Below are 25,896 nucleotides of genomic sequence, written 5' to 3' on the forward strand. Positions count from 1 at the left end.
ATGATGTTTTAGTCTCTGTCCTTAACACTGGAGACTTTCCTGAAATGCATAAAAATCCTTGACTGTCATTTATATTTAAACACCGTTAAAAGCTGGTGGAAAGTGGAGTTTGAGAGCAGAGCTCTTGTCTTTGGTGGACTGTGCTGTAGGAAATCCCTAAATGTCATGATCTTCTCTAGGTTAATCAGTTTTTGATCCTTTTCTGGAGAAAATTTACTGCCTCCTGTGTAAAGGTACTTGTGTTCTAGAGCTATCCTGAAGAAAGGGGCTTTGAATCTCATTAGACTTCATGTAATCTTCTGGTTTTAGTCACATCTTTACCCTTATCTACTTCTGTGTCTATTTAAATCCAAAGTCAGTTGGATTTAATTTTTCCAGAAACTACACCTTCTGATTTCTGAAGGATTGGGAAGTCACTGACTGTACTAAGTGGAGTTAGAGACCTTTCTAAGGTTCTGTGACAGTTGGCTTCCTTCTTATCTATAGGCACTTAAATTTAATATTCATCATCTCATTTATCATTCTTTTTTTTTACCCTGTCTGTATATTATGGTTTAGGGTGATGGTTTTCTAGCTTCATCAGAGAAGGTGTTTGTTTTTCTTACTCTCATTTAGGAGTGAGTGGGGGCACAAAAGGCTTTACACTGATATTTTGAAATCAGAAGTCTGTTCCCTCCCTTTTTATAAACACAGTGCTTTGTAGCTGTTCCTTGACTCCTTACTGTATTTTGGTGATCATTTCATATCAGTATATATGCAGTTCTATATCATTCATCTTAATAGCTGTGTTGTATTAATTTACATAACCATTCTCCTGTTGATATGAGGTTGTTTCTAGTTTTTGCTTTTGTGAACGTTGCCTCATTAAATATTCTTTAACCTACTTTTTGGTGAATTTTTTACAAATATATCCATATAACAAAGTCCTAGTGGTGGGATTGCCTAGTCTAAGAATATGTACATTTTAAATTTTGAATCATATTGTCAAAATTGTCTTCTAGAAAGTTTACATTTCCACCAACTTTCTAAGAGTGCTATCTTTGTAGTAATGGGTTTTATCAAGCTCAAATGTTTTTCTTTTTTTTTTTTTTTAAGATTTTATTTATTTACCAAAGAGAGGGGGGCAGAGAGAGAGAGAACACAAGCAGGGGAAGCAGCAGGCAGAGGGAGAAGCAGGTTGCCTCCTGAGCAAGGAGCCCCAATGCAGTACTTGATTCCAGGAACCTGGCATCATGACCTGAGCCAAAGGCAGACACTTAACACTTAATGTTTTTCAATCTGATAAGTAAAAAATGGAAATATATCATTGTTTTATTTGCATTTTTTAAATTTTCTTAAGCTTATCCCATTTAAATTTCTTTCTCTGCAATCTGTATTTGTACTGTTTTCTTATTCATCTTTTTCTTATTGACTTATTGAAAAATAGCCTTTTATCCTGTGTATTACCAATATATCATTACCAGTTTGCCAGTGGTCTTTCCATTTGGTTTGTGGTATTTTTGCCAAACCAGATTTTTTACTTTTACTTAGTCATATCTATCCACCTTTTCCTGTATGTCTTTTTGGTATTATAATGTTAATATATAAATAAACCATAGTTTTCCTTTATATGAACGATAACCAATTATATAATTGAAGAGGAGAACTCATTTATAAAATTAACAAAAAGATCATTTATCTAAGAAATAAACTTCGTAAGCTGTAGCAGAATTTACATGAAGAAATCTTTTAAGACTACTAAGAAGGCAAAGATTTCTTGGACAAGACATAGGAAGCACTGACCATAAAAGAAAAATGAGATAAATAAGACTTTATCAAAATTAAAAATTTGTACTCATCAAAAGACAACACAATTCATTTTAGAATAGTTTTGCCACAGAATGGAAAAAAATATTCTCAGTACTTGTAAGTGACCAAACAAGTTGTATCCAGAATATGTAAAGAACCTCTGAAGTCAACATTTAAAAAAATCAACTGCCTAATATAAAAATGTGTAGACTCAAACAGACATTTCACAGAAGATAAACAAATGGCCAATAAGCATGTGAAAAAATTTCAACATCATTAGTCATCAGTAAATGCAAATTAAAACCATAGTGTTTTTATACACCACTACGTAACCACTAGAATAGCTAAAATAGAAAAACCGATACCACTAACTAGTTATGAGGATATAGAGTAACTAGAATTCTCATTTATTGCTGGTGGGAATACAAAATGGTCCATCACTTTGGAGAACTGGTTGACAATTTCTTACGGAGTTAAACATAACATTTACCTTATGTTTTGGGAAGTCACCAAGACCACCCCCAGGTTCAGTGGTTTACGAAGAGTACTCATAGGACTCTATGTGTAATCGTGCTTATGACCATGGTTTATTACAGTAAAAGGGTACAAACCACAGTCTGCAAAAAGAAAAGGTGCGTGGGGAGAAATCCAGGGTAGATTAGGTGCAGGCTTCCAAGGATCTTCTTGCAATGGAGTCAAACAAGATACACTTAATTTCCCCAGCAAGAAGTTGAAACAACATGCAAGAAATGTAGACATCTAGAGAAGCTTGTTAGATTCAGTACACAAATATTTTGTGCTGGGCTGATCCCTCTGCCCAGCACATACCCAAATTCCAGAAGGCAAGCAGGTGTTAAACATAAAACATATTGTTTTCATAAACAATTTAGGCACAGTGAGCCACTTTTATCACTTAGGGGGTGGAAATTCTTTCAAAATCCATGATCCAATTCCCAGATACCAACCAAGGGCCAACTTTGCAAGCAAGCCTTCTTAAGGATAAGTCGTCAGTCTGCATCCCATGTAACCCAACATTTTACTCCTAAGTATTTACCCAAAGAGATAAAAATGTATGTCCACTAAAACAAAAACAAAAAAACTAATGTAAGAATGTTCATGGCCAAAGCCAAAACAGCCTATGTATTCAACAACTGGAGAATGGATAAACAAGTTGAAATATATTTTGGACTGCTACTTGGCAATTTAAAAAAATTGATGAGTGATACATTAACAATATGGATAAATCTCAGATACAGTATGTTAAGCAAAAGAAGCCAAACACAAAAGAGTATACACTGTGTGATTCAATTTATATGAAGTCAAGAACCTGCAAAAATAACCTATGATTACAGAAATCAAAATGTGATAATCTAGGGGCAGAGAGAGAAGTGAATTAGAAAAGAGCATGAGGTAATGTTCTGGGTTAATAGATATGTTCTATATCTTGTTTTGTATGGTGGTTACGTGGATACAAAAAGTTGTCAAAAGTCCTCAAACTTAACACTTAAGATATGTGCAGTTCACTGTATGTTAATTATGGTACAATTAAAAAGTAACAACTAAGGAACATTGAAAAACAGATAAGTATAAGTACATCCTTGGATAGGAAGGATATCTTGTAAAAATGTCAGTTCTCCCTAAATTAGTATAAATCAAAGTTTCTCAATCAAAATACAAACAAGTTTTGCTTTGATCTTTGTTTTTGAATTTCACAAAATGATTCTAAAGTTAATCTGAAATTATAAACCAAGTTTAGTGAGACTGTAAAGGGACAGAAAGGAAAGCATTGGGCTGAATTTAAAGGAAAAGTATGATTGAAACAGCAGTGAATGGGAATAGACGTAGGAGAAAGATCATGGGCCCTTCTTACAAAGGCAAAGAAAACTGTAAAGGAAAAATATTGATCTAGAAAGACTAGAGCTTGAAGTGTGGGGAAAAAGCGTAAGGGCAGAGCATAGTTGTAATGTTTGGTGAGGCTTTGAGTTTAAAGTATATTCTAGATAACAAAAATTCACCATATTATTTTAATTGAGTAGTGATGTGATTAGATATATGTTTTAGGTAGCCACTTTTAGTGACACTGGATAGCGAATTGGGGGAGGGAATTGGATGCTGTGTTTTCAGGGCTTTTTGCCTTAGTTCTTACTGCGTGCTTAACCGGCCCCTCATTTTGTGCCTATCAGAAATCCTACCAGTCATTAAGCATCTTTCCCTTAAACAAGCACATACATACACTTTCTCCTATAATTACTATATTCTGCCTTTTAGATTGTAACGTAATAAAGGTTAGAACTCTTTCCTTTTCACCTTCACTTATATAAACATATGAATGTTTCTTTCCCCTCTTCACTTTATCAGTGTCTTGTAGATAACAATGGCTTTATGAGTTCTTACTGAATTAGAGACCTATCATTATTCCATATGAGAACTCTTTAGAGTTTAGTGGTGATAGAGAAGATGCTTCCCCCAAAAGTGATGAATTTGTGGGTGATTTAATGGGTGGAAGTGACATCATGCAAGAGGGTTGAGAACTACAAAGCGTCCAACCTTAGAAATTGAGAGAGTGGTGGTATCATGAATAAGCAGAGCAAGAGGTACCAATAAAAGAAAAGAGGCCAGAAAAATATCCTAGAAAGATTATTTTAACTTGTTATTGGAAAAATTTGGGGGAAAACTTTAAATCATTTAAAACATTAGTAGTTCCTTATCTTTTTTTTTAAGAGTTAATTTATTTGAGAGAGAGTGAGTGAGAAAGAGAGCACAAGCAGGGGGAGCAGCAGACAGAGGGAGAAGCAGACTCCCCTCTGAGCGGGGAGCCCAATGTGGGCTCAATCCCAGCACCACAGGATCATGACCTGAGCCGAAGGCAGATGCTTAACTGACTGAGCCACCCAGGTGCCCCAATAGTTCCTTATCTTTGTAACTTTTACCTTTTAATTATGAAGATATCTTAAGATGAGATATAAAATATGAACCTGAGAACTTTCTAACATTTAACATTATGGAAATAAATATTCACTTTTAGAATGTTCTCTACATATTTTACAGTGACTTTGTAATAGATTACCCAAACAGGGAGAGGGGTGTGTGTCTGTGTCTGTGTCTGTCTGTCTCTCTGTATTTTGTCCCGGGAAGATGACATTCTGACAGGACAGAACAAAAGAGCAGTACTGGAAATAGTTAGACTAAAGGTTGTTTTTCTGTCACCACACACCAGATATGTAGAGTAGTAAAAGCAGACAGATGGACAGTTCTGCTAGTTTTGGAGTGTTCGAGTAGAGAAAAGAAACATTCTGTTCCATTTATTCAGAAAAGGAATTTCTAGGCTAAATTACTGGTTTCAGTAATAAGTTTCATATTCTGACCAAAGAAACATTATTTTTTTACCCTGGGGATAATGACTCATGCTCTTCTCAGAATTTTGCTTTTGTGTAAACTAAAGTGCAGTCATAAATACAGCACTGTTATTTGGATCTTAGTGCTAATGATACCATTGTGAGTAGACTAGTGATGGGTAAGAACACTAGTATTGTAAGGCCAATTGGAACAAAGGAACCAAGCACACGTTTTAATTAGCTGATTCCTAGAGATGTGAAAATAGATTTTTTTTAACTAATAAGCTAATTATTGTGGTTTTGTTAATTATGCTATTAAAATAGAATTCATACTTTCATCTTTGAAAAAAAATTTTATCATTTTGAGGTCTTTGTGACAAAAGATGAATTTCTTTTTCTTTTTTTTTTTTTTTAAAGATTTTATTTATTTATTTGACAGATAGAGACAGCCAGCGAGAGAGGGAACACAAGCAGGGGGAGTGGGAGAGGAAGAAGCAGGCTCATAGCGGAAGAGCCCGACGTGGGGCTCGATCCCATAACGCCGGGATCACGCCCTGAGCCGAAGGCAGACGCTTAACCGCTGTGCCACCCAGGCGCCCCAAAAGATGAATTTCTGACTTACAGTATTGACAGTGGGAATACTTTAAAGAATTTTTTTCTGTGCCTTTGTTTCTTAGGTGCCACCAAATTGGTATGAGACTATCAGATTGTGATCACTTAGACCATTAGGCACCTAGTAATTATTAGTATTGACTAGATGAAGTTAAAAGTTTATAGTCTAGGGGTGCTGGGTGTTTCATTCGGTTAAGCATCTACCTTTGGCTCAGGTCATGATCCCAGGGTCCTGGTATCGAGCCCCACATCGGGCTCTCTACTCAGCAGGGAGTCTGCTTCTCTCTCTGCCCTCTCCCCCACCCCCTGACCCCACCCCACCCCCGCATGCTCGGGCGCACGCGCACTCTCTCTCTCTCTCTCTTAAATAAATAAATCTTGTTAAAATAAATAAGTCAATAAAAGTTTATGGTCTAGTTCTAGTTTAACCTTAATCCTGCGATTTAAGAAATAGAGTTTTGAATATGCTCTTTATGTACCTTAATAGATGCTTTCCGCATTTTCACATCAGCATTCTCCATCACGTATACATCCTTGTAATTAACCATTACTGAGCATGGACTCAGAAGTCTCTCTTATTGGGGCGCCTAGGTGGCTCAGTCATTAAGTGTCTGCCTTAGGCTCAGGTCATGATCCCAGCGTTCTGGGATCGAGCCCCGCGTCGGGCTCCCTGCTCCACGGGAAGCCTGCGTCTCCCTCTCCCACTCCTCCTGCTTGTGTTCCCTCTCTCGCTGCCTGTCAAATAAATATATAAAATATTTTTTTAAAAAAAGTCTCTTCTATGGTCCCCCATAATACCTCTCTCCAACTCCAGAACGTTCCCTTCTCTCTTCACTTTAATCTTTGCATTCGTTCCCTTTCTTGACTTACTCCCTGGTGAAGGTTTAAAACTTTATCTCCTTTAGGTTCTCTGTTTCAGACTTTCTTACATCTCACTCTGTGCCTTTATTTTATTTTATTTTTTTAAGATTTTATTTATTTATTCGACAGAGATAGAGACAGCCAGCAAGAGAGGGAACACAAGAAGGGGGAGTGGGAGAGGAAGAAGCAGGCTTCCAGCGGAGGAGCCTGATGTGGGGCTGGATCCCAGAACGGCGGGATCACGCCCTGAGCCAAAGGCAGACACTTAACGACTGAGCCACCCAGGTGCCCCCTGTGCCTTTATTTTAATTTCAGCAAGATAACCTAATAAATTGTAATGTGTGAAGCAGTTGTTGGGATAATAGTTTAATGACTTAAGTTAAATGTTTTACAAGTTTTTGTCAGTTGATACATTTTCTAAGGAAGCACTTTAACTTACTGAATAATAATAAGGTAATTTATTGCTTAATAATATGCCTTAAGTGGTCAACAGATGACATATTAAACATCAGTGAATAAGAGAAATATTCTACTTACTGATCACTTACGTTGCTATTTTTACACAGTTACACCCATTTCAATTTGGCATTCTCATTGCTCATTTTAAGGTATAGTAACAATAGCTTTCCAGATATGTGCTATATTACACCACATTAAGTGTAAGTGAACAGTAAATGTTTAAAAAGGCAAAGTAAAGACCATCTACTAATATTTCTCTCTCATCATTCTGAAGTACTGTGACCGTATTGTATTGGCTTAAAAAAAGTGATTTTTAAAATATTTGTGCTTACGTGCCTCCACACTGTTGTTGCTATCACTCCTAGAACTCTTCTGTTCACATCTTGGCTAGGCAGTGCTTGTGCTGAAATTAAGCTCCTCGCTCTCTGATTGCACTTCTGGGAGATCTGGGAGATTTGTGTCCTTTGCTTGCCAAATAGCTATTCATCATTACTTCGGATTTTGCTTTAGTGAAATAGCCCCTTTATCAGAGATCAAATATTGAAGGATGATAAATCACTATTAAAGTTAGTCAATAATTACTTGCAGTGGAATTTTTTCACCATTACTATTAAATACTAAACTATTCTGTTACTGTCAGAAAATGGAGCAGATGGCAGGTTTTGAGTGTAGAATGTTGAGTTGGTCAAAATTGATAATAATACTCCAAAGCAATGAGACCTTCTATGAAATATGTCCAGATTCAATTAGATGAATATATTGTGTCTGCTAGTATCTCCAGTCTAAGGTAGCTCTCTCTATTGGACTGAGCTAGACTGAACATTTACTATTTTATCATTTTGGGATTCTTTTCTCTTTGTGGACACAAACTACCTGTTCTGTACAAGGGAGAGAACAACTGGATCTACTGAGAAATCTGTAGCTAACTCAAGTTTCACTTCATAATGTCAGTATAAGGTCGGTATACAAGACTCATCTTTTCATCATTGTCAAGAAAGACCATAAGGTTAATCAGTGGAGTGCAAACAAGTTTTAATGCATCTAGGTACTAGAGAGCTACCACTAGAAGCCCCAGTAGTAATTAAACTGTGTCTTCACCCCATGATACAAGGAAATAAGATAGCTGTTCATTCTTGATAAATAGAGAAAACAAAAGGAAATAGTGTGAAGCAAGTGTTTTCCAGAAGTTCATCCACCCTCACCCATAGTGGCAGGAAGAGTTGAAAGAAGATTGTTGAGGTATTCTCAAAGATGTGAAAAGGCTTACAAAGGCATTACACTATACTAGAAAAAACATAAAGAAAAAAGAAAAAGTCATTTGATAAACTTAAGGGAAGTAAGTTCTTATTCCTGGTGGCTTATGGAAACATCTTGCATTCAGTTTGTTACAGGTCTTTAAAAGACTAGTCAGTGAGCTAGAAGACACATTGTTACAGTTACCTTTTTCTAGCTGTTCTCATTTAAAGTGTTTACTCTAGATATTCTTAAACTTCCCAGTGAATTTATTAGCTAGGACCTGGATGATGTACTCTTTTTGTCTCTTCTTTCTCCATCATTAGCAGCCAGGAAATAACAATTTTACAAAATCAACCAAATCCAGGATGGTGTTAGCTTCTTTAGGGCAAGAAAGAATGAAGTTATTTTTAGTGAAGCCCCCAGGGCTTTTGAAAGAAAAACAGGGGAGAGTTAGTTCTCATACTGATTTTAAGCTGAAAAGTAAAACTCTTTTATACTTTTTTCTTAACCCATAAATCAAGAAAGAAACTGTGTGTGGTTGGCAACATCTATGTAATACCAAATACTAAATTGCTTTTGTTCCTGAAGTATATAGGACATGAGTCTCATTTGTAAAGGGAGATTACGAAGGACTGTGAGCCCCATATTTTAGTTATCATCAGTAATAAGTTTGGTTATAAACTTATTTGTAAAAGGTTATGCTTTCAGGTCCTTTTCTCTTTATGTTCCCTGGGAGCTAAAATGTTTGCTTAGCAGAAAATAAGAGTAACATTTCAAGAACCCCTCCATATTTTGCATTTCCTTCCTTCCTTGATGTGCTGGTCTCTTCATTGATCTCATATTGGTTAAATTTTCATGGAGACGACCAGGTACATAATTGGGGTTCTATTTTCCCTGTCTTGTTGAAGTATACTTTTGGCCCTTCAAGATGTAGATACAGCTGTAAAATTTAAATACTTTAGGATTTCTCTCTTTATATAAAAGAGACTAGTTTGTAACAAATTACAAGGAAAGTTTTTTTTCTCTCAGTAAAAAGTTACTGTCCTCATTATACCAAATTTCCTTTAAGTATTGCTTCAGTGAACCAGATAATATATTCTCAATGTAGGAGATGAGCTGTGTTGTTGGTTTTTAGCCCAAAAAGATCATTCCTGCATACTTTCAATCAAACCAAATATGATTAAAAGGCATTTTTTTTCTTAATATGAAGAGAAAATCAGTGGTATGGTCTATGTAATACCCTTTCACTTTCTTTTCCTAACTGCTCATTATTTTTTTCAGTCCAAAAACCAAAAATATTTGTTACTATGACTTTGCATTTTTATCTCTATCACTCATTGCATTTTCCCTCTTTTTCTTTAAATAAGAAAACCAATATTATCTCATGTACACATGTAAAGTAGATTTTACCAATTATGTATAGCATAATTGTAAAATAAGAATTGTTGTATATATTTCTTCTATTTTCTTATGTCTTTTGCTGACTTGTATTTGATTGTTTTATGTTTTATCATTGAAATATATCAAATGTCCATTTGATGCTTATGCTCTATTGAGAATGTATAAGCTGAGTTAAACAGAGACAGGCCTCAGGGGCGCCTGGGTGGCTCAGTCAGATAAGCATCTGACTTCGGCTCAGGTCATGATCTCAGGGTCCTAGAGTCAAGCCCCGTAGGGCTCCATGCTCAGCCAGGAGTCTGCTTCTCCCTCTCCCTCTGCCCCTCCTCCTGCTTGTGTGCCCGCTCTCTCTCTCTCTCTCAAATAAATGAATAAAATCTTTAAAAAAAAAAGATACAGGCTTCATCCTTTAGGAATTTTGCAGTTCAGTAAGAATACAGAGACAAATATAAAGATGAGGACAGAGACATTTGTACAGATTTCAAATATATAGGTAAAATATTCTGCATCAAAATATTTTTTGATGGCTCCTTTCTGGACCCATGGATCTAGATAGCATGGATCCAATAGATAAGAGAGGGAACCTTTATTGAATTTCCATGCTCCAAGCACTATGCTAGGATTTTACGTGTATTGTTTCATTTAACTCTTATCATTGTGAGGTAATAGCTATTTTTATTCACTTTGTGCAAATAAGGAAACTCCTGGAGAAGTCTAAAGAATTGCAGAGTTCTGTTGGGGCACCTGCAAGGCGCAGTCAGGCCACGGGCACTTGGTTTTGGTTCAGGTTGTGATCTCAGGGTTGTGAGTTCAAGCCCCATGTTGGGCTCTGCACTCAGGGCGGAGTCTGCTTAGGACTCTTTCTCACTATCCTTATGCCCGTTCCCCCCCTCACCCTGCTCTCTCTCAAATAAATAAAATCTTAAAGAAGAATTGCAGAGTTCTCCGTAGGGTTGGTAGAGCTGAGGATGATGGAGCAGTGATCTGAGCAAAAGCAAAAACACTGGTTAGACCATTTCCACTCTACCCCTAGAACTAGACTGGGTTCATATATGTTGTTTTCTTTGCTACTAAACACTGAATAATACCATAGTTGAAAAAAATAGAGAGGTTTCCAAAATGTTTTCAGCTCCATTGATTATTTGTTCCAGGTATTAAGATGTTAAAGCTCAAGTCACTGGTTAGATTTTCTTTATGGAATTGTTAGCTTGTCCTTTTCTTTGGGCAGAAGGAGGCACCCTTAATTCTGTCCACCTGTCTTATCAATACACCATCAGTCACAAGGTGGGCTGGTTAATAAGAAGGAGTCAAAGAATTAGAGCAAAAGTATTCTACTACTAGAAAAATAAGGCAAATATTGATGCATTTTTTCATTTGAAGTACTAGTCATTCTTTCAGTTCTGTGTTTTGAAATCATAACTTACCAAATACTACCATCTGGATCTAAAAAAGTAAATGGGGTTTCTAGAGTTGCCTAATTTACCATTGACTTTTGACTGCCTGCTGCTTGTTTTATGTGAAACTTGATGATCTGCCTTGACTCCCTCACAAAGAGAAAAGAAATATTTCCTGGAAAACTCTGTGTCACTGTGGAGTCATTTGTCTTATTAAATTGTATGATATTATGAAATATCTTCTGTTGTATTTTCTGCCTTGTTTAACTACGCTTACTTTTCCTTATAATCCTGCCTATAATTCTAACCATCACTTCTACCTATTAATATTTAGTCTCTTTTTGAGCTTAAATTTTAAGAAATTTTATCACACACTGAAATTTGAATTTTTGAAGTTCAAATTGGGAAAATTAGTGACTACACGTTTTGAGATTTGGAAAGGTTTCTTTATATAAAATATAGAATTTAAAGTCATTATTTAATAATCTAAGATCAATTATTTATTAGTATATACTTCATTAGTGCCTCTTATGCTTGTTTACCCCATTCAGTTCTGCTAATCACTAGATTCTTTTAACCCACCTTAATAAAGTCCTTGTGCACATTTATTGATAATCAGAAGTCTACAGGGGCACCTGGGTGGCTTAGTCGGTTGAGCATCTGCCTTCAGCTCAGGTCATGATCTCGGGGTCCTGGGGTCAAGCCCTGCGTTGGGCTCCCTGCTCAGCCTGGAATCTGCTTCTCCCTCTCCTTCTGTACCCTCCCCCCAACTCATGCTCTCACTCTCTCTTTCTCTCTCTCAAAATAAATAAAATCTTTTTTTAAAAAAGTCTGCATTGGTATAGACATTACTTAGACCTTAATTGTTTGTCATTATTTTTTTAAAAATCCATCAGCACAGACCCTTCCTAAGCCCATCTGTGAACCTCATATGTGGAAACCCTTGTTTTAAATAAATCATTAAATCTCTGAAATGTATTTTTAAATCTCTGAAGTGTATTTCACAGCACTGTGAATTTAATAGTGAAAATGAATTATATCCCCTTCTAAAGGAATTTGAATTTTCTGCATACTATGGTCATGAGAACTCAGTTTTACACCCTGAAGTTGTTAAGGTCTCTCTCTGAATAACTAAGAGAATGAGTTAAATCTGTTTTCTCATGGTTAGCTTGTAAAGGTCAGTGAAGGACAGCATTTTGAAAGAAGTGGATAAAATGCATCCTTCCAGCACTAGTGTATATTACAGCTGTCCCTTTGGACTCACTCCAACAACAGCTCAGTGACTCTTGGAGGAAGAGAATTTTAGAGGCCCTAACTGGGGCTCATGAAAAATTGTACCGAAAAAGACTTGCTTCCCATGCATTTCACTGCAGTGAAATTTGTTTAAAATTATGCTGCTTATCCTTCAAATCCAGTTAATCTCTCAGTGCTTTTGATTTCCCTTTATAAGGTGTCTTCTTCCATCTCTTTCTTACTACTATTGCTACTTCTCTTTGTTTCAGGCCCTGGGACTTTCTCTGGGATAACTTTAACAATTTAGTTTTCCTACTTCTTATGCTCCAGGACTGTAGTGACCCCAAAAAGACCTATGCTGAAAAAGTTCATAGTCTAATAGGAAGTCAAATATGGATATAGATAATTTTAATAAGAATGTATTAAGGTATAATCAGAGACATGCATGTAAGAGGCTGGGTAACATTAAGAAAAGGAGTAATTCACTGGAAGTATTTAAAGTAACTTTTAAGGAGAGTAATCAGATCATAGAATTATTAATCCAGATTTTAATCATGTTATTTCTGTAGGAAGTATAGAGGCAAGTTTTTTTATTTTGTTCTAAATCACACTAAAGTAAGGATTCATTTGTTAATTTAAAAAAACAGGAAAGTGTATTTTCTAGTTCATGAGCAAATAAAGAGATGCAACTGAGTTAGCAACAAAACAGCATGTTAATGTTTTCCCGTGGACCTCTCTGAGAATGAGGGTGGAAAATATTTTTTCAACATATATCTAAATATACTCATTTATAAATGTGTCCATTAAATCAAATAACATTGGTTAAATGTATAGGTTAAATAAGAAATAAGTATTTGTAAAACTTTGGTCCACTTGGTAAATACTTATGAAGCTTCTGTATTTGTGGAACATAGATACCTAGTAGATACAAGATGCTTATTTTACCGGATTATGGCTGTTTGAGGTGATTAAGCTGCCAATAGAGTCAGTATAGATATCCCTCTAAATTTCCAAGCATACACTTCAAAATAGCTTGCTTTTTTTTTTTTTTTTAAGATTTTATTTATTTTTTTGACAGAGAGAGAGACAGCCAGCAAGAGAGGAAACACAAGCAGGGGGAGTGGGAGAGGAAGAAGCAGGCTCCCAGCGGAGCAGGAAGCCCGATGCGGGGCTCAATCCCAGGACCCTGGGATCAGGCCCTGAGCCGAAGGCAGATGCTTAACGACTGAGCCACCCAGACACCCCTCAAAATAGCTTTCTTATTTTAATGACTTTCTGATGCAGATGTAATATTGATTATTTTAAAAACAAATAACTGTTTTAAATATAATACACTTTTGAAATTGAAACCTGAATTAAAATATCTAAAGTATGCATTAAAGTAATCAAGTCAGAAAAAGTCTCTGCAGTCTTAGAATGTATTTATAGAGGCTCATAATTCGTAGGTACATACTAGATTTTGGTTGCTGCATTTTGAGATGAATATTAATTAGCAAAAGAACACTTTAAGTGATGGCAAAGATGATGATAAACTATCTCTTGAATTAATGGTTAAAGGAATTGGGGGTAAAAAGACCCAGAGAAAATTCTAATAGCTGACAAACATGTGAAGAGATAGAAAAGGCAGAAACGATGGAATAAAGAAGTTTAGAAATAACGTTTAGGGATAACTTCAGAAGTGCTCCACAAAAGTGCTCCACAAAAGTGCTCCACAAAAACTTCTACATCAGATCTCCCAACACTGAAAATATTCAATTTAGTGACTTCTGAGATACTTTCCTGTTTCAGGATTTTAACTTCACTGGCTTAAAATTAATGCTTCCTCTCCACCTCAGCCCCAGAGGACTTCAAGTGAAAGTGTAGGATTGTGGTCCAAAAGGCAGGGGTAAGGATGATTTATTAAGTGATGTCCATTTAGAAAATTCTCTAGTTGAGGGCATCTGGATGGCTTAGTTGTTAAGCATCCGACTCTTGATTTCGGCTCAGGTCATGATCTCAAGGTCCTGAGATTGAGCCCCACATCAGACTCTGTGCTCAGCAGGGAGTCTGTTTGAGACTCTCCTTCTCCCTCTGTTCCTCCCCTCACTCATGCTCATGCTCTTTCTCTCTCAAATAAATAAATAAATATTTTAAAAAAAGAAAGAAAGAAAGAAAATTCTCAGGTTGATTTATTGGATAACTCTGTAAGGACCGAATATTAAATGTTTTAAGCCCCATGGGCTCTATAGCATCTGCTCAACTCTGTTGTAGTGGGAAAGCATCATTGACAATATACGAACACAATTTATTGTCTGGGTTCCCATTTAAATTTATTTACAAAAGCAGATGGTGAGCTGGATTTGGCATGTGGGCCATAGTTTGACAATCTTTGCCTAAAACAATGAAACCTGAAAATACCGTTATATTAATATAAGCAAGGAAAGGCTTTGAATTTAGGAGTTAAAAAACAAATTGTCAAAATGTCATTGTCTTCTTGGGCTGAAAGAGTGCACATTAGATGTTTAAATTAAATTGTCCAATGAATTAAGAAACCCTCAACTTATAAAAGTCAAGTGACAATGGAGAGTCTGAAATTATTTTTCTACTGTTCATTTCTGCTGCTTATTTTGTGCTTAAAGTTGTCTTTACTCCAGCTGAGCAATACCATTGCCCTCACTTGGACTGCTAATGCAGACCCAGCCCTAACCAAGAAATGAATGTGGGTTCAGGCCTTCTAAGAACCAAAGACTTTCAGTGCCTCCTGCCCAAACACAGTAATTTTTAACAGTAATGTTAACACCGGAACAAGGAAGAAAACAAAATCTCCGACCAGCATGGTATCTGTTACATATGTTGTACTCCTAAGTTCATACAGCAGTGGCTCTGGTATTATCATTTGGTCTGTTGGTCTCTGGTCTAGAGATTATTATAAAATCGTAGTCAGTGTTGTTGCTGGCTAGAAATGAGCAACTGAAGAAGAGGAGGTTACTATCATAGGCAGGCTGGCCACAGCTGAAAAGTGACCGTTGACTACTGGAAAACAAGGATGGGGGCCATTTTAAAAAGCATCATCTCCAGCCTGGGGTCACTGGGGATAGGGCCAAAAATACACTCAGACTCTTCAATAATACTGAAGTGCTTTGCTGTATAGTGTTTCAGAATAGCACAGTAATTGGTTTTATAATGAGAACTGTAATTCATCAAGAAAAGGGTAAATTGTGAGTTATGTATACTCTTTTAAGAGAGCAGGAGCACCCCAATTGAAATAGCTTATCATTAGATATATAAAAAGTTAGGATAAGTAAAACCATTTTATTTCCTAAGAGTCCTGAATAGTTGTGATTTTTCAGTATATCAATATTTAGTCTGGGCGTTCTGAACTCAAAAGCCCAGTAGTGTCAAGGCTGGGGTCTGGTGCAGAGCCCCTTGTCCCTGGAAATGGGGCATGACCAGAAAGGGGGCTGCCCCTCACGGTCACTCAGTACATATTCATGGGGACCCTGGTGCTAAACCATTGGCAGACCCTGCTTCTGGGTTGGGGTTTCCCACATAGGGGAATATAGCTCATTGCAATCTGTGGAAAGTCAGCTCTCAACACAAGGGTCTGTAAAGAAAAGAAAGAAAAAAAAAAATAGAGTAGTTCCTTACTCTTAAAGTATTTTATTTTTTAGTAAATACATGTTTGTGACTTCAAACTGCCAAATTGCAGAGATTCTTATTTTTAAATATTAGCTTTATAGTGATTTATCCCCCTCTTGTTTTCAAGTAAGTTCCTTTGTAAATAGATTATGCACTTATATTTGGATAATTCCACCTTCTTTATCAGCATTTAATTTCTTCTGTAGTGTAAAGGCCCTTTTATTTAAAATGTTCATATGTATATATGTTGATTTCTTAACTTTAGGGTTTTTTTTTTTCCAAATTAGAGAAATTGAAAAGATACCATTTTTACACGTTGGTTTGATGCTTATTTGATTATATCCTATATTCAAAGAGAAATATATTTCTTTTAAATCTGAAATTTAAAATCATGAAAAACATGTCATGTCATTCTTTTGCTCAAAATACTTTAGAAGACTCCCTTTACTTAAAGCATACCACATAAAATTCAAAGTCCTTAACGAGGAGTCTGCCCACCTTTCTGGCCCCTGCCTTCTTCATCCCTCTCCCTCCTTGCCACATACCCTACCTATTATCATGCACTTCAGACTCAAGTAATAAAAAACAACTTGTATTGCTGGGAACAGGCTGCATTCTTTCGTGGTCTCTGACTTTGCACACATACTCTTGTGGCAATCTAAAACGCTTTCTTCATCTAGCTCCCCCATGTCCAAGCTACCCCTTTCCTTCCCTGCAAGATCCCTACTAATCTGTAATATTCCACTTAGATTTTACCTCTCTGATGCCTTCCCTAACCTCCTCAAGCAGTTAGAGATTTCCTGTGACTTTACTAAAGTTCATATTTTGTCCTACAACAATTTTCCGTTGTCAAAGTTGTTCTTGTCTTTCATTCTCCAAGTTTGAGTCCCTCAACAACTGAAGAGAAAGCATTTTATTTACTTTAGTTTTCATAGAATATTTAGCTTAGAGCCCAACACAAGTAGGTATTTCTCCCTCCCCCCCACCCCCGCGCCCAAAAAGGGCGGAGGGGTTAGCAAGGGAGTCCTTACTTAAGCTGCTGATAGCTGTACCATTTAAATAGGAATGTTAGGAGTCCAAGGAACTAGAGGCAGCTGTGAAAGTACCAGCCTCTGAGCCACTCGGTACTATTCCAGACTGGTAGGTGAGCCTTGCATTACCAGTTCAGCTCTTGAAACTAGCACTCCTTCATAAGGCTCCTTATTTACTTGCCTCCCTCTGTAAAAGAACTCAAACGTCTTTTTCCCATTCCTATCTGGTGCCAGCCCTGGATAATTCATAATAGCTTGAAAAGGTAGTGTGGGTATACTTTACAGGTTTATTAATATTCAACATTTATTGAATGCTTACTGTATGCCAGCCTCTTTGCTTACATGTTTTTCATATATTACCTCATCTAATACAACAATCTGATGAATTTTCTGCCATTATCCCAACTTAACAAAACGGGATGGGGAGAATGAAGTTCAGTGAGATGAATTAAACTGCTCAAGGCAGCTATTTACTAAGGCAGTGAGAATTCGAATCCAGTGTAACTTTAGAGCCCATTTTCTGATTCACCACCAGTGAGTCTTACCTGGCCATAACTGAAGCCCAAATAGCAGCATGGTTACAGTGTGCACTTTGAAATCATCTAGACCTGGATTCAAAATCTGTATCTAACATTTAGATAACTTCATTTCTCTGATCTTTAGTTTCCTCATATATAAAATGGTAATACCTACCCTGAAAGGGTTATTGCCACCTAAGTGTATGGTGTATACTGACTAGTAATGTTAGCTCCATTCCCCTCTTCTCTGCTTCTGTTCATGTGAGCTCTGAGGTAATGGCTTGTACAGAGTAAGGCCTGACATAAGAAAACAAATAAGAAAGTTAGCATCATCTCTCTTCTATTTAGTACTACCACCATGCCAACCAGTGCCTGCCTTCCAGGATCTCCAAGTGTTTTGTAGCTATGATCACATTTATTCTCTGAATGAGAAGGGTGTGTCTGGAGTATTTAGTAATTGTTAGCTAACTGTAAATATACTATAGTAGGATAAAGATTAGAACCAGTGATCTCTCTACTATACTAGACTTCTCTTTTGGTAATTCTTAGGGAACATACGAGACTCTGAGGTGTTATTCATTATATAAAATAGTTGCCCCTATGATTCCATAACATGGACCTGTTAGTGCCATTCAACAAAGAAAACTATAAACACAGCTGCTGTTCTGGTGTGGCTTGTGGTTTGGTTTTGTTTTTATTTGAACTTTTTTATGCAGTCAGATCATCATTTAAAAGTAATCATTGGCATTTCCCTTGCATTCTTCAAATTTTTTTGTATGTTTTAAAAAGCTTAGCTTAAGTCACTTCTATAATTATGCACACAGATTGATCCATCTGGTCCTTTTACTAACCAATGAATTTTCATTTAGAAGTGTAGGAAATAGAATAATTATATTTTAAATCCTATAACTTTAATGGGTCTCTTTTATAAATTTGAAGAAAGATTTTCAACTATTAAAAATCGTTTTACATCTGTATTGTCTTCCAACTGATTTCTATATTTCTAGAGATAAGGGATGGCTTGGAATGTTTGGTATTTCTATTTCTCACATCTTCATGTATTAGAACTCTGAAGCATACTATAAGTATTTGTTTGCAACTAAAACAGCAAAAATGTCTGCTCAGAGTAGACCCTACTGCCCTGGCTAGCTCACACTGGCTGTAAAGTGAAAGATGGATTGTAGGGGGCAAACCTAGATCCAGGGAGACCATTTAGGCTTTAGCAGTAGTCCAGACAAGAAATAGTAGTGGCCTGACCCAAGGTACTAAGAGTGGTAGTGGAGTATACAGATTCAAGAGATAGAATTAACAAAGTTTGTTGATGGATTAGATGTTGATGGGTATGACATACGGGAGTCAGAGAAAACAGGTTTCTGGATTTAATTACATGTGAATTTAATTATCCTATACCTAACAAACCCATAATCTTCACACTCTTGACTTTGCCCTGTAAGGGCAAGGGCTCTGTCTGTCTTCTTCATTATCATATTCCCAGGACCTAACATGGTCCTGTGGAAAAGCCCCAGGACATTTTTTTTTTAGCTCCAGTACATTTTTAGTGAATAAACAAAGTGTCATTATGACTATTGTCCACAGTGCCTCATAGAATAATCAAATATAATAAGTTATCTGGGCCCTTTTGATTCATTTCTCTAACTTAATTTTCATTTCTTTTTTATAGTGTCTCTCACTTTACCTTTTTTTATGCCTTTACAGTGTAGATTGCTGAATAAAAGAAAACATAAACAGCACAAAATAAATTTGTGGCTTTGTGGGTTTTGCAGTATTTTCTAAAGAATCCCGGAGATTTTTGACATCTTTAAAAATGAGGGCTTCAAATCATAATAATACTTTGTATTTTAAAAAATATCACAAGTACTTAACACTGTTGGAACATTTTACTAACAAAGAGAGTCAGTGGGTCTCATTTGTGTGTAGATCAGTTCATTTCAATCAGAAGTATTAGGGCTGGGTTATTTGATAAAGTAGATGGATCATTCAAATTCATCACCATATCTCAAGGAAAATGCACTGATGACACTTTATATTATAGTGAATATATACATAAATTATACTTTAAAAGAAGAATGGTCTAAGATGTCACTTAGACAATAATCAATACAAAGAAGGAAATCACAAAGATTAATTTAAGAAAAAGACTAAGCCATGTAATTTCTCATTACCACAGGGTAGAGGTAAGGAGTGAAAAGGAAGATTTGACTTCTCTCACCTTTACTCACCTTTAAAATGAGAGCATTGGACCCATGATCTAAAAGATCCTTTCCGGTCCAAATTCTGTTGCTCCATAAAATAGAATGATAAAGGTGATATGTGATGGGAATGTTAGTTTCAATTACAACTTACTGTTCATTCTTCCCAAAGCCTTGGCTCTGTCTTGATAAGACCTGACCTTAAAAAATCTATTAAAATAAAATCTTTTTAACTAAATGATTTTATTAAATATAATTAAATACAAGTGTTTTTTTTTTTTCTAATTCCTACTTTGGAATCAATTCTTTCAGCCTAATTTGGAGCAAGAGTCTCTGTTAAAGTATTTAAGATAAATTATTAATACCCTAATCAATTCAAACTACAGAAAATGAGTTTTTACATTTAGTAATGCCATAAATATATTCTTCTTTAGTTTTCTTTTAACATATGTTTTTTTTTTTCCTTTGGTTTAGATTTCTGCTTTGGGACAGACACGCATCTAATTCCTTAAAATAGTTTTATATGTAAAACTTGTAAAGGATCAGAACAATGCCTCCAAGACCATCATCAGGTGAACTGTGGGGCATCCACTTGATGCCCCCAAGAATCCTAGTAGAATGTTTACTACCAAATGGAATGATAGTGACGTTAGAATGCCTCCGTGAGGCTACACTAATAACTATAAAGCATGAATTATTTAAAGAAGCAAGAAAGTACCCTCTCCATCAACTTCTTCAAGATGAATCTTCTTACATTTTCGTAAGTGTTACCCAAGAAGCAGAAAGGGAAGAATTTTTTGATGAAACAAGACGACTTTGTGACCTTCGGCTTTTTCAACCCTTTTTAAAAGTAATTGAGCCAGTAGGCAACCGAGAAGAAAAGATCCTCAATCGAGAAATTGGTATGACACAGTTTTTGACTAAATGGCATTGTCATCCTATTCTAAAATCAAATAACTATGAAACTTAACTATTTTTCTCATTACTAAAATATTTCTGTCTGAATCAGTTAACTAGCTTTCTAACTTTGAATCAATAGATTTTGAAATAAAAACCATTACAAATCAAAAGTATTTTTTTGACTGCTTGGCTAAGGAACGATTTTTGACACCTTGGTAGCATCCTAAAAATTTTTCTTTAGGAAATATCATTTGTACAGTTGACTTAGATTTGTTATATCCCAGTTTTGTTTTGTTACTCTTTTTTAAAAATTATATGGATGTTTGCTGCTTCCCTCCAAGTTGCTGAGTATATTATTTATTATATGTTAAAAATATTTTAGTCTTTGTCAACTCTTAATTTATTCTATGTATTCATCAAAATTTCGTTAAACCCAGAGAGACTTCTTTATTTTGATCTTCCAAATGTGTCAATTCCCCATTTGTAAGAAATATGTTCATACTGTATGTCTAATAGAATGTTATATTCTTTATATAATTTTTTTAAGGTTTTGCTATTGGCATGCCAGTGTGTGAATTTGATATGGTTAAAGATCCAGAAGTACAGGACTTCCGAAGAAATATTCTGAATGTTTGTAAAGAAGCTGTGGATCTTCGGGATCTTAATTCACCTCATAGTAGAGCAATGTATGTCTATCCTCCAAATGTAGAATCCTCACCAGAACTGCCAAAGCACATATATAATAAATTAGATAAAGGTAAGAAAATTGTGAATCTGCCATAATTGGCTACTATAGTAAAAATGTCTATCTCTTTTTATCCCAGGTAGATGATAAGCTTCTTGAAGAAGACAGGGACTGCTTATACTGACAAGATACAGCCGAGTGCCAAATATATATGTGTGTTTTAAATATTTATTGATTGTATGAATTGTGCACATACAGTGCTGATCCCTGTGAATTGTGTATCTTAAAATAAAACTAAAGAACTTTGAGTTTGAAATTCATTATTATAAAGTTGCAGCTGATTATCTTTTTACAAATAAAAGAAGTATAAATAGAAATACTTAATGAGGGGCGCCTGGGTGGCACAGCGGTTAAGCGTCTGCCTTCGGCTCAGGGCATGATCCTGGTGTTCTGGGATCGAGCCCCACATCAGGCTCCTCCGCTATGAGCCTGCTTCTTCCTCTCCCACTCCCCCTGCTTGTGTTCCCTCTCTCACTGGCTGTCTCTCTCTCTGTCGAATAAATAAATAAAATCTTTAAAAAAAATAAGAAAGAAATACTTAATGAAATTTTGGGGAAAATGTGCAGATTTTTGTTATATATATAAAGAAAGAAAAATAAATTTCTTAATATTAAATAAAATAATTAAATCTGATCATGAGTGATAATATATAGATTGACTTTTGACAATGTATCAATTTCTAGAATTAAGTGAACATGGAAATTTATACACTCTGTTGTTCGGAAGTGAAAATATCCTTGTATCAGAGAGATATCTGTATTTTCAACATAACAAAGTGAAGGTTTCATTTTGAAGTTTTAGAGTAAATTAGCTTTCACACATTATTAAATACAAAATTCTGTTAGTAGAATAAGTTAAGATATCTTATTACTATTTCATTCATATTATTCAAAGTAGTTTAATGCAGTATAACATAAAATCTTCATTTGAAATTCTTTTCTACTCTAGCATACCTTTTAAAATGAAAGTCTCTTTTCATTTTCCGCCAGCATTCTTTATGAAAATTTTCCTACAGAAAAGTTGAAAGAATTGTACTGTGAACACTTGGACCACTCTGTCATAGTTGTAATCTTTCCATTTTCATCATCTTACCCCCTCCTCCCAGCTTACTTGATATTAAAAGGAAAACATTTAAAAATTCATATTCTTTCCCTTCTTCCACTATCTTTTCTCTCCCTCTGATTCAGCATTTTCATTAAGTTTCCATGATTCTTTCCCATAGTTACCAAAATCTCTTCTACTTTAGGTACTGTTGAACCTTTGATACCATCATGAGTCAGTCTTTATGGGGGTTGTGCTCATGAAGTATGGGATGCAGTTTAGAATGGAAATTAGCTTGGCCTCAGGTATTGTGACCCTCTAGTCACAATTTTGCGTGCTTGCCATAAAACATGAGATTTGGGCATGGCCTGGCAGCTCTATCATATTTGAAGATTAGTGGTTTCCACCTGATATTTACCTGTATTTAATTAGTTTGATTATAAGTCATTTCTGATTATGGTTAGAATAATGGTAGTACGTACTTTTTGAAATTTGTCTCTTGAAAAATGAAGTATATATGGTGATTGCATCTAATAATGTTTTCCTGTTATAGGGCAAATAATAGTGGTGATTTGGGTAATAGTGTCTCCAAATAATGACAAGCAGAAGTATACTCTGAAAATCAACCATGACTGTGTGCCAGAACAAGTAATTGCTGAAGCAATCAGGAAAAAAACTAGAAGTATGTTGCTATCATCTGAACAACTAAAACTCTGTGTTTTAGAATATCAGGGCAAGTATATTTTAAAAGTGTGTGGATGTGATGAATACTTCCTTGAAAAATACCCTCTAAGTCAGTATAAGGTGAGTAACAAGCTTCAAAAATATTAATATGAAATGTAAAAGTTGGGGACAAGTATCTGTATTTTTAGGACATACTTCTTGAAAATTCAGTGCTTAATGTTAGTGAATAGCTTCATAAGTTTATTTTTAATACTCTGATTATTTGGGACACCTGGGTGGCTCAGTTGGTTAAGCATCTGCCTTCAGCTCAGGTCATCATCTCAGGGTCCTAAGAGCGAGCCCCACATAGGTCTCCCTCTCCCTCTGCTTGTGCTTTCTCCATCTCTCTCTCGCTCTGTTTCAAATAAATAAAATTTTTTTAAAGTTTAAAAATATATATACTATATTTAATTTGAGAGATTGATGATGAATTTGAGAGAATGGATGCTTTTTTTCCTTTAGATTTTATATATTTAATATTTGGGGCCTGACTGTAGATATATGGATAAGCTGATTAACGTTGTTCAGATATAAACAGTGCTTTTTTTATAAGGCGTATCCTCTGATCATTGTTTTTAATTCCTTTGTTCTTTTCTCTTTTTTTTTGCTTACATGTTTATTGCTTTTAAAATGAAACGCCTTATAAGAAATGGCTTTTCCCCTCCCCTCTTAATCTTTTACAGTATATAAGAAGCTGTATAATGCTTGGGAGGATGCCCAATTTGATGCTGATGGCTAAAGAAAGCCTTTACTCCCAACTGCCAATGGACTGTTTCACAATGCCTTCATATTCCAGACGCATCTCCACAGCTACACCATATATGAATGGAGAAACATCTACAAAATCCCTTTGGGTTATAAATAGTGCACTCAGAATAAAAATCCTTTGTGCAACCTATGTGAATGTAAATATTAGAGACATTGACAAGGTAAAGTCAAGTGTTGATGCTTATTATTTTATATAAATTATTTTATATAAACTTTGTTATCAACAATGTATAGTTATTGACCTGCACTGTTTTCAGATAGCTAGAAAACCGCTCCTCTCCCTCAGATGTTGCACAGCTTACAGTCCTTTGTCTATAATGCTGATATCCATAATTCTTATATTCTAATAATTCTAATTTCCATAAATCTAAGTTCTTAAAACCAAGAGTTTTACAGAATTCATTTGGCAGCAAAACCTGACCTAACCTGAAGCAAGAATTTTTATAGTCTTTATTATCTCTTTATATTATAGTCTTTATTATCCCATTTAGTGTAAATATACATGTGTTTTGTTGCAGAAATATTAATGTCTTTATGCAGTGCTGTTTCAACTGCTAAGAATATGAAGTAATATTTAGTATATATACCAATTTATCTTTCTAAAATATGAAAAACTCTGAATTACATACCTGGCCTAAAGGGATTGTGAGTCTATTTATTGATTTTTTATAGTCTGATGTCCCTCTTAAAGGCAGCAACACATTTTGTTTGGTGAAGAGTCTGCATTAGTATTAACTTATTATATATGTGAAGAAAGAACAGAAAAGCTACATCTGAACAGAAATTTTAAGTGGATTCTCTCATTCATATCAGTTATATTATTTTAACATTGTTTAATATTGGTTCTATAATGTGTGTGTGTGTTATGTTTGTGTGTATTTATATACATATACTTTTTTTCTTTTTTAAGATCTATGTTCGAACAGGTATCTATCATGGAGGAGAACCCTTATGTGATAATGTGAACACTCAAAGAGTACCTTGTTCCAATCCCAGGTAAGGAAGTGTATAGATTTATATTTCTAAAAGCCATGTTAGTATTTAGCAATGTAATCAATAAAAGTAGTAATGTTTTTTTGCATTGTTAGTTTCACACAAGTCAGTTAAATTACCAGGCATTTACATATAGACCATAAGGACTTTCAGTCAAATGAGTATCTATCACAGGATCATTTTGTCGATTCTTTGTAAAATTTTATCCAAAGGTTTTTCTGATTCTCTCTTTCCATTGTATCAAGTAGAGAACAGAATATGGTTACATTTTGTGCTGATGCTTCCCCACATTAAATCCATAAACCTCGTATTTTATTCTTACCTCCATTTCCATTTCCATTAAGAAGAAATGAGAGTTGGCAAACAACTTCAGAGCCAGACTACTCTGAGGCACTCACATCACTCACAAGAGTAGATCTTTATGACATTCAAATAAAGAGTCTTTGGGAACGAATCAGTTTCTGAGAGGGGTTTGGGGGAACATTTTAAATGATTACTGCCTAGAAATACGAAATACAGTGAAGAAATAAAAGGGAATATAATCCAACAGTTTGCCATCCTGTTATTTCTTTGGCTCTTTATAGAATCATTTGGGAATTAAGAATCTACCCTGAATATAATAGAAATATTTTAAGAGTACTCAAATTGTTATTAAAGATTAAAGATGGATTTTGTAGACTACCAATAAAGACAACTGGTAAAACCTCCGGAAGTAAATTTTATAATGAATTTAGACTGAGTTCTAGGAGAGTCAAGAAAAAGTTCGGGTCTTATAATAAGTTGCTAGGTATGGCCACCATTCTAGAGCCTAGGTGAAGTTCAAAGAGGTGATAACCTTCTCTACCAGGAGGAAGTAAAATAGTTCCTTACCGTACCTGAACTGTTGTCAGTCAGAAAGTACATCACTTAAATTAGAAGTTACACTGTGAAACAAACAACTACAGGATCTTTTTAAATTTTTGTTGTAACAGCAAAAGTTTATTTCCTGCCCATACTGCATGTCTGTCACAGGTTGGGTGGGGTGTTTGTGTGA

The 25,896-nt window shown here is 35.4% G+C and overlaps 1 protein-coding gene across 2 annotated transcripts in view; it reads left to right on the plus strand.

Moving 5' to 3' along the window:
* PIK3CA (phosphatidylinositol-4,5-bisphosphate 3-kinase catalytic subunit alpha) overlaps nucleotides 1-25,896 on the plus strand; it is a 79,780-nt gene that overhangs the window by 26,993 nt on the left and 26,891 nt on the right. For both annotated transcript variants that reach the window (XM_045788693.2, XM_045788694.2), the window contains exons 2-6: nucleotides 20,168-20,595; nucleotides 21,141-21,350; nucleotides 22,933-23,183; nucleotides 23,786-24,031; nucleotides 24,781-24,866. In XM_045788693.2, coding sequence (XP_045644649.1) covers nucleotides 20,244-20,595; nucleotides 21,141-21,350; nucleotides 22,933-23,183; nucleotides 23,786-24,031; nucleotides 24,781-24,866 — 1,145 coding nt within the window. In that variant the 5' untranslated portion in view covers nucleotides 20,168-20,243. The remainder of the gene's footprint in view (nucleotides 1-20,167; nucleotides 20,596-21,140; nucleotides 21,351-22,932; nucleotides 23,184-23,785; nucleotides 24,032-24,780; nucleotides 24,867-25,896) is intronic.

This window comes from Ursus americanus, chromosome 4, assembly GCF_024610735.1.
Source record: "Ursus americanus isolate L20-20 chromosome 4, mUrsAme1.1.p, whole genome shotgun sequence".
Taxonomy (NCBI): domain Eukaryota; kingdom Metazoa; phylum Chordata; class Mammalia; order Carnivora; family Ursidae; genus Ursus; species Ursus americanus.